The sequence below is a fragment of the Choristoneura fumiferana genome, chromosome 2, assembly GCF_025370935.1.
Source record: "Choristoneura fumiferana chromosome 2, NRCan_CFum_1, whole genome shotgun sequence".
Lineage (NCBI taxonomy): Eukaryota > Metazoa > Arthropoda > Insecta > Lepidoptera > Tortricidae > Choristoneura > Choristoneura fumiferana.
Window position 1 is genome coordinate 16686980 of NC_133473.1, and position 17676 is coordinate 16704655.

At 39.0% G+C, this 17676-nt stretch overlaps 1 protein-coding gene across 1 annotated transcript in view; it reads left to right on the forward strand.

Moving 5' to 3' along the window:
- Tmtc3 (Transmembrane O-mannosyltransferase targeting cadherins 3) overlaps positions 1–17676 on the forward strand; it is a 151998-nt gene that overhangs the window by 129465 nt on the left and 4857 nt on the right. The window contains exons 4-10 of the mRNA XM_074110756.1: positions 9743–9842; positions 12703–12818; positions 13168–13385; positions 14426–14630; positions 15145–15408; positions 16103–16588; positions 17312–17498. Of these exons, the coding sequence (XP_073966857.1) occupies positions 9743–9842; positions 12703–12818; positions 13168–13385; positions 14426–14630; positions 15145–15408; positions 16103–16588; positions 17312–17498 (1576 nt within the window). The remainder of the gene's footprint in view (positions 1–9742; positions 9843–12702; positions 12819–13167; positions 13386–14425; positions 14631–15144; positions 15409–16102; positions 16589–17311; positions 17499–17676) is intronic.

The following is a 17676-nucleotide window of genomic DNA, read 5'->3' on the forward strand; positions in this document are numbered from 1 at the left end:
TCACAACCGTTCATTGCACTTGTAATGTTTGTTGGTATGTTTTTTTGGTCAAATCATGCATAGTGATCTAATTGACATGAAATTCGGTACAGATATGTAACTTGAATGACAATGCAAGCACAGTCAACAAAAACCGGTCAAGAGCGTATCAGACACGCCCAAGATAGGGTTCCGTAGTCATTACGATAAAATGAAGTAATAGTTGCATAGTTGCTTTTGATAGTTTCTCAGAAAAGCCGCAGACGGACAGACCGACAGACATGGCGAAACTATAAGGGTTCGATTTTTGCCATTTTAGCTACGGAACCCTAAAAATAGCAATTAGCAAAAATGGTTGTATACATTATTTTTCACAAACGTTATTTGCATTCTGAATTGATACAGAGTCTGAAATTCATTGCAATATTTATGCATCGCACGTCGAAACAAATGACGGCTGAGCCTCCCTGATTCTCTACAACCAACTACAAGCTATATTATCTACAAATAAAAACAATACCTGCACCTTTTTTGGGCAGTCGTGTATTAATGCTATGAGCTGTTTGGTCAATATTCGCATTGGAATTCAACATTACGAGTCTTTCCGAAACAATGCAGTGAGATATTTTCCGCGATTTACATTGACAAGTGGTTTTTAAAAGGTTTAACTTTCAACCAGGCGGAATTCAAGATAAAACCTAGCGAAGCTGAGTTTAAAGTGCAAAAAATTAAATGCGATGGAAAAATATAATATATTTTTAAATGTGAGATGGTTTTGAGCTGTATTTTACATTTCACAGCCGCGGTATCTGATACCTAGCACGATTAAAGTTCGATACTTGCGACACTGTATAAAAAGTTTTACTGTCTTCATACATATGTATTAAATGTAAGTAGTACTTACTTCAATTTTTAACGACGTTCTCGTAAGTTTTTTAAGTGTTCTTCAGCAAATATAAAAATAGAACATGCAAATTTAATTTTAGAGTGAGGAATCAGCGGGAGGCACAAGATCGGTCTGAGTGTAGAGCCTTGGGGGAGGCCTATGTCCAGCAGTGGACATCTTTCGGCTGAGATGATGATGATGAATAAGCGAAAGCTATTTAAATTTCGCTAGAAAATAATGTACATAGAGTAAAGTTAAGATATTGATGTTACAATGAAAAAAAAATTCAGTCACCTGCAGTAGGTAATACCTGCCACAGCGGAGTTGTTTATGTCAGATAAGAAAAAATAAATAAATATTTATTTGCTCAGAAAACATACATATGATGTTAATAAATTGCAAGAAAGTCACAAAATCTCATATACACATACATATATACATGTGTGTATGCGAGTAAAAAAGATCAGGCAAATGCAATAGTAAATATAGTCAGTCAAAAAAGCCGCCGTGCGTCATACCTAGCACAAAGGTGTCCAATATTAAAATTCGGATTAGCGCTAAACAAACAGGTATTTAAATATTAAACTTTGTAAAATCCAAAAAATCATTAACACTATAATAGTACTGGCTGTGGAGCCATTCATCAATTTATTCTTGAAACCTAAACCATGACAATGACAAACGAAGACGATGGAAAGATTCTTCATCGTCTTCGGAAAAAAAACAGGACGTAAATGACGCAGTCGTCTAAATTTTTTCCAAACAATACCGGCAGAGCTTCTATCAAATGGTGTTCCAAGTACATAAACAAAGGAAGCATCAGGAAAATCCCAACATAAAGAAATACAAGATATCCGTTATCTACTCGGGTTACCGGGTAATTCGTGCCCTATGTTACGGCTGAGGAGTCATCTAGCGGCAACTCGATGCCACTAATGGGGTTTCGGTGTGCTTTAACCCTAACGAAGCCTCGGGAGATCGGTACAATATTAAACTTTATTGATATTCAACTGTTTTGATGTTTATTTCTTAAATTTAAATAGAGTACCAATTCACGCAAGCAATGAAGCTGCCACCGTTTTTATTACTTTTACATATAAACAATTACTGTACTGTTAAAGCTGTTTTGTTTCATATATACAGAAAAATGCTGCTAGGAACATATTTTGATAAAAAAAATCACGATACGCTGAAAAATTAAAATACATTTCAGACTGCGAAATGGAATTACAAAATTGAAATGGGGGATTCGATTTGTAGGGATTTGTAGCATTCGAATATGGCGGATGTAGACAATGTCTAATTTTGCTATTTCTGTTCCTTTGCTAGGTGAAGTATAATTTTGATAGTGTTATGCGGCGATTAACCTTAACAGTGAACAGTGATCACAAAATTTTATATTGCTCTCGTGTCTGACATTTTTTAATGCGCAAGTTGTCTCCACGTGGTTTCTGGAATTTTACTATCAAGTTGCAAAAACTACAACCACCGTACAACGACCCTCTCAAAGAGAGTTTACTTTGTCCTATTAATTAGGACAGAAAAGCCATATTTTAAAAGAGAAGAAGAAAATTGAAATGAAAAACGACAATTTTTATTACAAACTAACTAACTGGTAATTTGTGATTGTTTTATTCGACCTTTACTGTGGTAAACAGCAAAGATATCATTATATATATTATAATTATGCTCAATTTTGTAGGTAAGTAAAAGTCCCAGTGCTCTACACGCTAGTGTCAATGTCACCTCTATCGCTAATGACATAAAATTAAAGATGTCAACAATTGGGACAGTCAAGTGACAAGCATTTGTACGTTTACCTTATTGTATTTGTAATCTTACAAATATAGCTATTTTAACTAAAAAAATACGTTCTGAATGTAATTAGGGCAAACCATTATCTCAATTATCGATCACTTTTATTTAATTTAATTGTTAGATCAGCCTAAGTTTTAACAGTAAGGGAAGATGTCAATCACCATGAAGGTGCTAACTAAGACTAAAAGTAAAAAAAAAAATGTTTTGCTTACGGCAAAGTGAGACGGAAAAGTAATACTACGCTTCGCGGTACATCTAGTTGCAGGCTTACAAGTGCAACCAAACATCGCCAACCTAACTATTTGAGATGCACACGAAGCGAGGCATAGTTTTACCACCTTGCTCCCCTTACATAACCATCTCACATAACGAGCACTGGAAAAGCCAAATATTTCCTAGTTCAAAGAGATTTCGGTACGGTAATATTGGTCACTTTTACTGCCAAATGTTTCATACCTACGACAGATTATTCGCAGTAGTTCCTTTGTCAGTATAAAAAAGAAGAATTATTAGTATGGAAAGAAACAAAGTAGAGGAACTACTGGGAGTGCCCTACGATGACGAGCGAAGGTAGGAGTGATAAATAGGTACAATAGCGACCACAAGCAAATTGAACGCGTCGCGGCAGCGGCAGCGGCCGGCGAAGCGCCAGGAGCTAACCAATCCTGGTTATGTAAGATGGTCATGTACAGGGAACATGGGGCTTTACCCGTTCGCACTTTATAGTTCGCAGAATTCTGTGTATACTTGTGTTTGGTCTGAATATTTGCATTACTAATAAATACGAAAACAAGACGTGTTATTGATCTATTTTGCAACGGGATACGGAAATGCCAAAGGGTTCTTGAATAATTGTTTATGTATAGCCGCCCACATGGACTCTACGTTAAATGTCAACTTATTCAAATGACATGTGTATGATTAAGTACCTTCTGTTGTGGAGAACGTTTATCCACGAAAATTCACGCACATTATTCCAGTTTCAACTCTTTATTTTGGCAGCTGACAGGCTATTAGAATGTTAATCGTATATGCCGAAACATGTTTTTGCCGAATATATCGGGTCAATTCCAAGAAACATAATACTGAATACTGTAGATGTAGATGAGATGCGAGATCTTACTCAGTCAAAGTTGATGTACCATCAGCCAACTAAGTGGTCTATCAATTTTTAAACAAGTTCCTATCAAATGCTTATGTCGCTAAAGTCGAACTTTCAAGTTGACAGATACGTCTATTGGCATTATTGTTTTATGACATGCAAACGATTATCAACCTAAGGGTGGTAGACCACATATTTGGCTGATGGTACGCTGAATGAAACGAATCATTTTCACGCCACTGTGCCGGCCCCATGAACTAAATCTATCATTAATGATTGAGCCAAACGTGGATTAGCGCTACCGCCCGCTGAAACGATTTGGTTAGTTTTATATGGATATTCAATGAAAATACCAACAACAATTTGATGAAATAATCGGCCACTTCGTGAAGTAATCGATCCTGGCATTGACGCATTTACGCTCAAAAACCATAACACTTATTTCTGAAACAAGAGTTAAACGATTCCCTTCGAAAAACAATTTCTTTGATTGAGACCTAAACTTTACACTTTAACTGTATTCAATCTCTCAACGTTATCAAGTAAAAGCTTATTAAAGAAATTTCCCATCAAACTTTGCAAGGTTTAATTGGCCAATTTCTTAACTTCAGCTGACGCAATTTCTCACAGCATAATAACCGCGGGCTCTCAGCTTCGGCTTTTATATCGCAGTAGCCACTCAATGCACTTTATGACACGTGCCGAGGCCGCCAACGTTGCATTTTTATGTTCACTCTCCTATAAACTTGATGATCTTTCAACTTTACTGTTGTTTTTCCAATTAGAAACACTCCTGTTTACGATGCCATATATTTTTAAAGTATATTTTGTTTACACTGTAGGCTTCGAATCCTGGAATGGAGAGATGAATAACCATTTGTTACGAGGATCTGTTTAACTTAGCCCGTGAAAATGTTACAAAAAATAAAGATTATATGTAGACTAACAATATAAAGCTAACTTTAGGAATATTTATCAACCATAAGACGTCCACTGTTAAGCATAAGTCTCCCCATAAGGAGGTATCCCTCTGCTTCGGTTAAAAGTGGCCTGCATCGATCGATTTTTTATGTAAGTAAATAAATGTAAATAATTCCAGCAAACCCTGTTAGTTCAAAATTTCGCTACTCATAATTTTGCTGTAATACAAAAGCACTTCCCACTAGCCATAATTAGTGGATAAAATTTCACCAAACCAACTTCCCGCAAACTGAAGGTAGTTTGCAAAGAAAACAATCCCGTTGGAAGGCATTCGAACCGCCAAAAGTTCGACTAGCGGTCACAACAACACCGTTACGCTTCGAAGTTATCGGTGCTGCACGGCTTTTGAACACCCTAAGCTCTGATTAGACCAACTTCAGCGAAAATTCAACTTGCATTTTAACCTGCCAGCGATTAAGCCAACAAGTTTTAAGCCATAACGGAAAATGTAGGGCATTTGGTCCCAGTTAGTCGAAGATTTACAATATAAATTAATCCTTGTTTATTAAGAAGAGCATACTTTATAGAATTTAATGAATGGAAAAAAAAACGTAAATAAAAGGAGAGTTTGTTTTCTTCTTTTATTTGTACGACTTAAAACAGAAATCAAATTCAAATCATTTATTCAGTAAATAGGCCGCAATGGGCACTTTTACACGTCATTTTTTAAACTACCAGCGCTTTCGGAAAGACCATCATTGCCAAAAAGAAGCGTGCAAGAAACTTGGCAAAAAGTATTTTTTTTTTAATAAAATAATTAAATTTTATTATTATTATTATATTATTAATTAAACAAATAAAATACTATAAAACTAAAGTATACAATTAAAGAAGAAAAAAAACAATTTCTGTGGGTTGTTTATAATGCATGAATGCTTGTTTTTTGTTCCGCTGTTTTGCCTTAACTACTGAGCGGATTGCCATAAAATTTTGCAGACACGATAATATTAAAAGACTATCATGAATTCTGTTATCTTTGTGCCATGTGCCATATGTTGTGCTTGTTAATATTTTATGAATTTCACAGTGCTTTGGCTTGTCTGTAATGCTGTGTAATTATTTCATTTAAATAAATAAATGATAGAAGAGATTTGTTCCCGAGGGCGCGCAATAAACGAATTATTCGCAGGCAAAGTCTCAGGAAAAGGCTAGTAAAATATAAACTCAACACGTTTTCTTTCTTTTAAACCTCTTCACCGCCACAAAACAAACGAAGTGACTTGCTCTGTACGCCACAGAAAACCAGCAACAAATCAACTTGATTTTTAATTCCATTGCAGGATTAATTTCGAGTTGAATGTTGGTCATGTATAGATGACCGTGGCGTGTGAGGCATTCCATTGGCTGTCACGATAGATGACTCTGGGGGTGCAGAGGTTAATACAGTACCTGGGCATCGCTTGGATTAAACATCTAAATCACGCGGATACCCAATGATAGGACCAAGCTAGATCGATTATTGTTTGCCCCCGAAAACTTCCTCGCAGCAAATTTATCGACACCGTTCGACCTGTTTCCGAAATCTCTGAAATAAATTAATAAACGTATTGTTTAATTTACTTACATAGGAAACTGTAGCTATTTATAAGCCAATTTGAAACGATTGGATTAGACTCTAACGTTCCAGAATCGTGGAGAGAAACTCTCGCATCCCATGAGAACGCTACTATAGGTATTCCTATACACAAGTTTACTTCGCATAAATTTCGTACTTCCACTCAGAATCACGAGTAGGTACTATCGATTTAATAGGTGAAAAAAAGTGTCCCAAAATTTGCATATATTTTTTGTACTACCGTTCCGTTACTCTCATACAAGTATATATGGAAAAGATAATGGAATGGAAAACAAAATTTTAGGACACTTTTTTTCACCTATTAAAATCGATAGTACTCGTGATTCTGAGTAGATGTAACATAAACATTTCAAAATCCCAGAGAAAAAGTTAGGGGTACAACTTTTAAGAGAATGGCCCAAGTACGTCACACCAATTTTTACCAAATTTACCTTCTTCAATAAACTTCAGTAAGCTAGATAAAAAAGCAAGAGAAACACGAACTTATCCGACAAAATACAATGGCAAAACATTATTCATTACATCTGTAGCTTTCATTTGATACCCATATTGTTACAAAAGAAACATTTTGCTGATTTGGGACCATTTCGTGACATACAACTTTCTTAAATTTTTAATATCTTTTTGTTATGCTACTCTACTTTGTCACGAATAAATGATTTCTATTTCTATTTTTTTTTCATTCCTCCGCCATATTTATTTTCGCAGACGCCATATTGAAATATTATGCCTATTGTCACTCCGACAGTTATGACGAATCCAATGATACCTCATATGTTCAAATCCGTCCAGCCGCTTACGCTGCAGCGAGGACATACATAAGCTCGAAAAACATAACCCTCATTTGGGCAGTCGGGTAAAAACACATTACTCACAACCATCCTCGCACATCTCTGGTGGCCACGGAGCCTAATGGATGACTCCTTTGTAACATCGACACCGTAAACAACTTATTACTCGTACGTCTTAGTAACCTGCTATTGTGTCTGAATTTACTCGACAAAATATATCAAAAATGCCTTGGCAGTTAGCCATTTTATTACAAATCCGCGTACAAATCTTCAGCAAACTGCAAAATGTCAACATTGCGCGGAGATAAAGATTTATAGGCTAGAGACCGTTTTCAACGTTTATTCACGACATTTAAGAGTATGTAATGTAACGAACACCAAGAGTCAGAATAATGAGTGAACTGTCGTATCAGGCTACTAGATTTAACCCGGGGATTCGTTCGCGTAATCCATTACGGCAGTGGAACTGAAATTCCGGGATTTTGCTAAATTCCCAAAAATTACTGCTTAATGGTTTTCATGACTGTATTCAAATCAACCGTACCAAATTTCATGACTCTAACCCCAGTGATTGAGATTCCGGGATTTTATCCCGATTCGATAGGAATATCGGGATAAAAAGTACACCCTATTTATTATTCGCGACGTCCAGCTATTTTAATCTGAAGGAGAAACAAACACACACAAATTTTCGCATTGTAACACCATTGGGAATGCGTAGTTACATTAGTTCAGAACTTTAAAAGAAACGCTCGACCCAATATTAGCTGCCGCAAAGTATTTTCTAACATAGCCATATTGCACAGGCTGCGGACCTTACGGAGCCAGGCTTTGCAGGAGCTAACTATGTTTGCTGTTTTTATAGACACAGCGGTCACCCTTTCTCAGCGACTTTATGTGGCTGCCACCGCCTCAGCTACGCTAACTTCATTAGTATTTTCCTAACGGTTCAATGAAATTTAGTTTTTATTTCTTCCCTTTCACGGTGCGACGGGTAATCCAGGTACTGTTTATTCGTGTAATCGTGTACTGTGAAAGCTAAGGGAACAAAGAACTAAAATAATGATACAGACGTACAAACGGACTCCTTTGTAACTTTTGGATATATTCCAAGACTTTTAACTTCTATCTCCTTTGATTACATCTCGATTCATTATGCGATTTGGGTCACGTCGAGTTCATAATCAGAGAGTGCCCGCTGCTCTTATCTTTTGTTCGAAGGTTAATAGAAAATCTATCCAATTCCTTTTCGCACCTTTTGACGTCCAATTTATAATGAACTTTTGCGAATTTTAAGTACCAACAGAGACGTAAAGACGATTTCTAAGGACTTTTAACTTGTAATTAGTATAATACTTATAAAGTGAACGTGAGACATTAGTTTTTATTCAGGGTTAAACGTCCCTTAGTGGCCTGTAACGTATGCATGTACTATGAGACGGAAGCTTTATGTCCACGGCAAATTTTAGTTGCCAGGCAGCAACTGGACTCAACACACATACAAACATCACGTCTGTATTCCCAAATGAGATAGGCAGAGCACACAAAACGTTACCGCTTCGGTGCCACTTTTAGCAATTTTACGTTTTAAGTTTGACGAAACTGGACTCAAAGCCAAAATATAGGTATCGGAATGGAATCTAAACTAATAGACACTATTAAGGGTCTCACTTTGCAGTAAGGGTATTGCTGCGAGGCGATGTTCTCGAACTCACTGATTTTTCGGAATTTCTACCGATATGGGCTCTGTCCTACCGATATACCGAAATGTAACGGTTTTTCCACGATTTCAGATAACACATGAAATTATCCCGAATTATCGGGTTTTCTCCCGATTTTACACGTCTAATAAGTCAATCAAACCACTGATTAACTCATTGGGCCACTGATTGACTCATGAGATGTAGTAGACTCAAAGTTGATTCAAAACAAACCTTTAATTTTCATGTTTGACGTTAATTGTCATTACTTCTAAATTGTGGGGACAGCAGTTAGCGCTGCCTACTCTTACTGCATGCATATACACCACATGATCACAGAATAGATAATAGTTGATTTCAAATCGGTGATCAAGTATTTAGGTACTACTTCAATAATTATTCAATAACTTAGTATGATCATGTATCCAGTGTTTTTTTTTATTCAACTGGATGGAAAACGAGCAAGTGGATCTCCTGATGGTAAGAGATCACCACCGCCCATAAACATCTGCAACACCAGGGATATTGCAGGCGCGTTGCCAACCTAAAGGCCTAAGATGAGATACCTCGCGTGCCAGTAATTTCACCGGCTGTTTATTGGTAGTTAATTAAATTAGGCAATGCAGGAATTGCGTGAGCCAGCCAAATTAATATTTTTCAACTAATGATCAGACCACCAATTAAAAATCAACAGTCACAAATTGACCCACTAAGACATTTTAATTTGCCCGTCAGGCGCCAACGCGTTGATCGGCCGGCCGGGTAATAACGCGACTAGCTTTTGTAGTTAGGTATCTCTCAAAATAACTAGTGGTCCCATTTTGCCCATCTAGAAACTCTATTGGCCGGACTTGCTTTACATTCTTCGTATGTAGTATAGTAAGCTTTATAATCTCTGTTGTTATACAGGTGACGGGAGTGGTGGGACGGGCGGAGATGCTATCGTCTGTCTTCTTCCTCGGAGCTTTGTTATGCTACGCGCGAGCAGCCAGCAGACGCCGGTGTACAGGTATCTTTACTTTACCTATAGCATACGGTAGGGCAAACCTTGGCTTATCGGTAATACTGCAAGCAATTAAATCGCTTCCAAACCGATTGCAAACATCAAAACTGACAGCTGCCATCGATTTTATAGCTTGCATTTCTGCATAGTGAAATCTGTGGAAGATAATAACATAGTATCCTCATGAATTTATCATATTTGTATAATTATGAAAATACCCTATCTCACTCATGACGAATATACAGGATGTAATCTTTCAAGTGAAGCCAGGCGATTATTCCGTAAATTAAATTAAATTAATTAAATTAAAACTGATTTATTGCAGACCAGGATCCATAGTTTATTAGTAATAATAATACATAAGTCTTATTTTTAGGGGTTAGGTAGTATAAACATAACAGATAAATAAAAATAACAGATATCAGAATTTTATCTGATATCGAAAATGACTAAAATCACATCAATTACTTTAAAAAAACACACACAAATATCCCAAATATTAACTTCGAATCCTCCTATACTTCTAGCAGGTACGCCGTTAGTTGAAAGGCTTAAATTAAAATCTACTACTAATTTAATTCATTAACTATTTACAATACTTATCGTTCACCAGAAATAAGCGATACAGAAAACAGGTACACAGAAAGAAAACTTCAAGGCAAACAATAGAGTATTTACTTCAATTAAAAAAGTTATTACTTAGTGTGCTTTTACTCATTGGATAACCTACTTTCGATATCGGTTTAAAGTTTTCTGATATCTGATATTCACAGAATAATCGCATGCTACACTTAACGATTACACCCTGTATATCGGGACTGAATCACGACTTCTGTTTATTGATAAAATTACTTCGACATTTCGCCCACATTGCAGCGACTGTGGTCACGAGTTGACAGTCCGCTGCAATGTGGGCCAAACGTCGAGATAATTTAAGCAATAAACAGTAGTCGTGGTAAAGTCCCGATTTAAAACATTATATTGGCTGTATTTTCATAATTATGACAACCAGACGAACAGGCAGACAAAATAACACGAGTGATCCTATAAGGGGTCCATGTTTTCCATTGCCATAAACACCGTAGTGGACGGTGACAAAACATGGTTCACTCCAACTTTAAGCTTCACAATAAACACGATTCAGTTATTTTCTATTGTTACAACCAAGAGCTGAAATTAGCCCTATTGTCATTTTGACCACCGGTCAAATTATGTCAATAACATAAAACTATGTCAACATGTCAACAACATATTTGTGACATGGACGGCCTTAAACACCGGTTTATTTACCATTTAGACTAAACAAACAAATGGAGTGATAAATTTTCCGTTGTCATGGTAACAAATTCACCAGGGCTCGGTGTTTACCGTACTGTTTTCCCCAGCCTAACACGTTTTCAATGTTAACACGCTTCCGTAGTCATTAATATGAGATCGATATTGCTTTGTTACAACACAATCTTTACCTATTTCTAATATGTACAACGTGTAACAAAACTTAGCGTTACCTACTCGAATACTGATTTATTGTAGTTACACTGAGTAACACACTAAAACACCAACTATTGGAAGTTCAAAATGCTTCCTTATGGTAACGAATAGACACCTCATTGTGCAGTAAATGTAATTTTTAACATTATTATTTGTTTATTAAATTAATAGTAATAGTAAGTTAGCAATAGTAACAAATATGAAGCTAATACCCCTAATTAGGTTCGTTGATTTGAAGTTTGTCAAATGTGACAGTCATAAGCTGTTTTACCTGAACATTAAAATAACATGAAAAACACTCATTCATTTAAAAAATCACAACAAGTAGGTATGCCCTCTTGTTTACAACGCCCGAAGCAACCAAAAGGATAAAGCTAAGGGTGTAAGTTTGAAGCCACTTTTTGTTTTTCTGTCTGTGGCTTCGTAGCTCGGAACCGGCTGAACCGTTCTCAACGAGGTTGTTTGTCTTTGGATTATGCAAGATGGTTCTTAGCGTAGGTACCTAATTAGACATGAATGGTTTTAGCTATTTTCGTGCTATTTGATTTTTAATACTATTGCAGAGGAAATAGTTCAAAGTTTTTACCGCGTTTGTTTTTTCCACTTTATTTCTACTTACTTACTTGATTTTTTTACTTTTCGACCGTGCTCTGCCGTGGCTTGGGAATGCTGGCTGGATATAAAAAGAATTATTGTTTATTCTCTTTGTTTTTATTTTATTCACTTTTGCAGCAACGGGCATAGGTAACTGTTCGTTACTTACCAGTGTAATTTTTGAGGTGAACAAGTTATGGTTATTCATCATCATCATCATCATATAAGCCGGAGGACGTCCACTGTTGGACATAGTCCCTCATTGGTTATTTGTGTTATAGAAGTTCTGCCCGGAAAAGCACCCCACATTAAATTTGATAAAATACCGACAGTAGCCACCAACCGTGTCCAATTGTGTTTACAAACCATCTAGGAACCTATTGAAATAAACACAAAATTTCATGGAAATCGGTCCAGCCATTTAGGAGGAGTTACGTGACAAACACACATACAGTATCCTACTAATATTATCCTACTATTTTGATATTATAAATGTGAAAGTTTGTGAAGATGTTTGGAGGTTTGGAAGTTTGGATGTTTGGATGTTTCTTACTCAACACGTCTAAACCGCTGAACCGATTTCGATGAAATTCGGTATACAGGTAGTTTGAGTCCCGGGGAAGGATATAGGATATTTTTTACCCCGGAAAATTGCATAGTTCCCGCGGGATAGCAATAAACGAATACTACGCGGACGGAGTCGCGTGCAACAGCTAGTAATTCTATATATTAAGATATAATATTGCGTATATTGTATAGCTACTGACTGATGGTATTTCAGATTGGAGGTACGTGGCGGCGTGCGCGGCGTGCGTGGGCGTCGCCATGCTGTGCAAAGAACAAGGCATCACCGCCACCGGCGTTTGCGTCGTCTACGAACTCTTCGTGGCGCAGAAGGTATCTAAAACCAACGATGTACCTATAAATTACAGATTTAGGATTTGAAGGCTAAATCGATTTGGATGAAATTCGGCATACAGATAGTTTGAGTCCCGGGGAAGGACATAGGATAGTTTTTACCCCTGGCAAGTGCATAGTTCCCGGGGGATAGCGATTATTAAATAACGGACAGAGTCGCGGGCAACAGCTATAAGTAGTGGCATAATAAATAATCTACAAGCTAATCTCTTTTCTTATGAAGGTCGTGTATCAAGTATGTAAGGAATTTCACTTAAAAATGATTTTTTTGTGTTATACATACAACTTTGCCCTGGTATAGAAAATACTAATGATACGTGTTCCACAGCGTCGCGGCACGGGCGGCAGCAGTCGCTGGTCGTGGCTGGAGGCGTGGGGCAAAGGCTCGGGCTGGGGCTGCGCGTGCGGCGAGGCGGCGCGCCGCGTGGCCACCGTCTGCTGCGCCAGCCTGGCGCTGCTGGCCGCGCGGCTGCACGTCATGGGCGCTCAGCTGCCGGTGTTCACGCGGTTCGATAACCCGGCGGGAGCTACGTCGGCGCCGGCGAGGTAAGTCTCAGTACTGAGGCCTTATGGTGGCCATACACATTACGGTTTACCGGAGAGGTCTACCTGCGCAGGTCGACCGGAGCGTGGATGCCGACCGACTTGTGCAGTTTTTTTCAGTATCGATTTTGCTCCGGTCGCACCCTACCTACGGTGAACCTGTGCGTGTGTGCGTACCTGCGTTTTTCTTTTTATTAACTAATACTTACACCACTTTTATCGCTTCCTTTTCACTGTTCTTGTATAGTTTTTCCTCGAAATTAACGCAAGGCCTAGCAGTGCTAGTGCGTCTTCGTCCTCACTCGATGCTATCGCAAATAGAACTGAAGACCGCTCCGGTACACCGGAACGTCCCCATATACGCTACCTGACCTGTGCAGGGAAACCTGCACAGGTAACCTGTGCGGTGGACCGTAACGTGTATGGCCGGCTTAAAAGCGTGGGACACAGGGTCAGCAGCAACTCGAAACTCGAAGTTCGTGTCGTGCGGTCCCTCTGACACTTATACTATTTACTACTTAAAACGAGAGCGAGAGGGACCGCACGATACGAACTTCGAGTTTCGAGTTTCGAAGTAGCCCTGCAGGCTTTGGCTGCACGTTCGGCGAGGCGTATAGGTTATATGATAAATAAATAAATAGGGAGCTGTGCTACTGTGACGAGAAAATGACTATTGACAATTTTATCGCTCAGAAAACGTGCGATCGATCCTGTATCGATAAAAATAGGTAAATACGTACATAAGACGTAGGTAGCTTATTTTTAGCTCTACTCGTTTCTCACTAATCGTCGACGTTGGAAAGACATGCATACAAGCCCCACAATGTGAGCAACGTTCTATCCTAGGTACTCTCACGAAATACTCGTGATTTTGACTAACAAATTATGTGTATTAAAACCACAGAAGGCCTCATTCTTAGAACAATCTATATAAGGACAAACATCTACCTAATTTTATGACACCACACACCTAACTACACATCTACCTACTACTGTACTGACCAATAGTTAGCAATCCTCACCGTCATACCTTGTTCTTCCAGACATCTAACCTTCGCCTACCTGCCGGCCTTAAACGCATGGCTACTCACGCTACCCGATGCCCTGTGCTGTGACTGGACCATGGGCACCGTGGCGCTGCTCCGTTCATGGCAGGATCCTCGGAACCTGGCAACATTGGCGTTGGCCGTCGGTCTCGTGGCGGCCGCGGTCCATGCACTGCGGACGCGATGCTCGGCTTTGTCTATGGTAAGGGCTGAAAGAAATTTAGGTAGGTGTTATGGCTGTGTTGGCGCATATGGGATTTCTCTGCCTAAAGTCAATGTTGTGGGGACCATGGCCACTGTGGTACTTGGAGAGAAATCCAAGTAGGTATAGGTATATGTATATTTTTTTAAATTAACCAGTGAACTTGAATTCTGCGGAAAAAAAAGGAATTTCACCTGATAGTAAGCCTGGTTTAGTTACGTCTATTTGCTCTGGCCTTGAGCAACCCGAATTTATAGTTATAACATATACGGGAATAACCCTCCTTCGGGCAGCCGGGTAAAAAGATTCTACTCGAACTAGCTATACTTAGTTTTGTCAACTGGAAACCAAGTCTTGAAACTGATGTCTGCAACTCTGCAGAAATATCTGACACGTCCTAACGGGCCTAGAAATAAATAGAGTCGTATCAGATATTTATGCACGCTTTGTTGGTGAATAGTATATTTTTGGTAGGTAAATCATCACAGACAAACGGATTTTGTTAATATTTCAGGGCCTAGCACTCCTCGTGCTCCCCTTCCTGCCAGCGTCCAACCTGTTCTTCCCCGTCGGGTTCGTGGTCGCTGAGCGAGTCCTCTACATGCCATCGATGGGCTGGTGCCTCCTTGTGGCCCACGGGTGGCGTCTCCTGGCCAAAAGACGAGCCAAGCTGGCCGCGGCTGCCCTCATATTTCTACTACTGGCCTTCAGTGCCAAGACTTATGTAAGGAACTGGGATTGGAAGACTGAGTACTCTATTTTCGCATCGGGATTGAAGGTGAGTTAAGTTAGATACTCTTAAAAAACCTAAGTTGATTTTTTGCATTGATCTATATAGTGATATGGCCATCTTTATCATTTATTTCTTTGTCTATTTACCTGAATACAAAATATTCTTGGGTAATTTCGCAACGTATAAACGCAAACGCACAATGTTGTATCGACTAACTACTTCTTACAGCATCTTTAAGATACAGAGATAAGATATAGGGCCGACAACGCACTGGCATCGCGTAAAGCGCTGCGGGTGTCTATGGACAGTGGTACTTAACCAGTGGCGTAGCTAGGTAACCTAGGGCCCTGGGGCAAATAAAAAAATGGGGCCCACTGCTATCAAAACTGGTAAGGTTTTTTGAAGTAAAATCATAAATACTTTAAAAATACTAAGCAACTTTATCATCAGCTATAAAGCAGAATTTCAAGGGCCCCCTGAGCTTGAGGGCCCGGGGCACTGCCCCGCCTAGCCCCTTGGTAGCTACGCCACTGTACTTAACATCAGGTGATCCACTAGTTCGTTTGTCTGGCCTCTCTAACATAAAAAAAAATACTTGTGTAAAACTATAACTAGTATTTTCAGTGAAGTTGTGTTGCTAGTTATTTAATTTATCTAACAAAACTTTCACATCATTGCAGTATCAGTTTAAAATAATTATCACGTCATAGACCTACTCGTAATCTACTGAATATTCCAGGTGAATCGCAACAACGCCAAACTATACAACAATGTCGGCCACGCACTAGAAGCCGACGGGCGCTACGCCGAAGCTCTGGAATTCTTCAACACAGCCGTCAACGTCCAACCGGATGACGTCGGAGCCCACATTAACGTCGGCCGAACCTACAACCACCTCGAACGCTACCAAGAAGCGGAGGAGGCCTACGTTAGAGCCAAGTCTCTTTTACCAAAAGCGAAACCCGGCGAGTCCTACCAAGCAAGGATAGCGCCGAACCACTTAAACGTCTTCTTGAATCTCGCTAACTTAATATCCAAAAACGCCACTAGATTGGAAGAAGCGGATATGCTCTACAGACAAGCGATCAGCATGAGAGCGGACTATACCAGAGCGTATATCAATAGGGGCGATATTTTAATTAAATTGAACAGAACGAAGGAAGCGCAGGAGGTGTATGAGAGAGCGCTATTGTATGACAGCGGGAATCCAGATATTTATTACAACGTAAGTAAAGATAAGATATACCTTACTACAAGTTTCAATATCCTCTTAACGAAATTCGCATAGAAGAGTTGCTCAACTTGCACTGCAACAAAAGAATAGGAACCTGTAGATCGCATTGCGTTGATACCCAATATAAAATATCGATTGAGCAGGTAGATCTTCTTGACCATAATCTGGAACCATTCCCAGGAACATATTTCTTAGGATTTATTTAGTGCATTAAATGCTGGTCATCATCATCAGAACAAATGTAAAGTTTTGCTAGATAGCAATACAGTAATGTAGAACGCATAAGCTCAGCGGTACAATTTCTGTTGATTTCGTGAAACCAATGATCACTCACCACACATTTAAGCAATTTTGCAACTAGGAAAAACTCCCACTACTCTTCCACTATTCTATAACCAGTTACAAGGTTTTCCTTTTCGGTACGTTGTTCGTGTAAATAAAAAAAAACTGAATGATAAAACCTTCGAAAAAACAACTGAGAAATAAATACTTCATATGATGTTGGTGGTGTGTTTTAAAATAATCGATTTCTGAAGTCGACGATCGAAAAACCTAATACTTACCCTTAAACCTTATTGTCTAATGCACTCGCAATCGCAATCACAATTGTTTTCCCAACTTCTTTCTGTCACACGGTATGGGATGCGGGTAGAAAGAAATGCTGAATGCGAACGCGAGGGCCTCAGAAGGTACAAGTTTTGACTCGTTTTTCAGCTCGGTGTAGTCCTACTAGAGCAGGGCAAGGCGTCCCAGGCGCTAGCGTACCTGGACAAGGCACTGGAACTGGAACCAGAGCACGAACAAGCTCTGCTCAACTCTGCCATATTGTTGCAAGAGCTGGGAGCTGCTGACCTCAGACATGTGGCTAGGCAGAGGCTACTAAAACTACTTGACAAGGACGGTAAGTTGACTTAGGTGCCGTGTGCCAATGAGCGCTTTAGTATAAAATTATTTCCAAACCATGCATCGTGTCACAGACGCTTAACCGAGCGACTTACGTTAGGTTGTTTGATTAGCTTTGTTATTTTTTCAAAAAGCTAATAGGTATATTAGCAGATTAAAAAGGTTGGCAAATTATA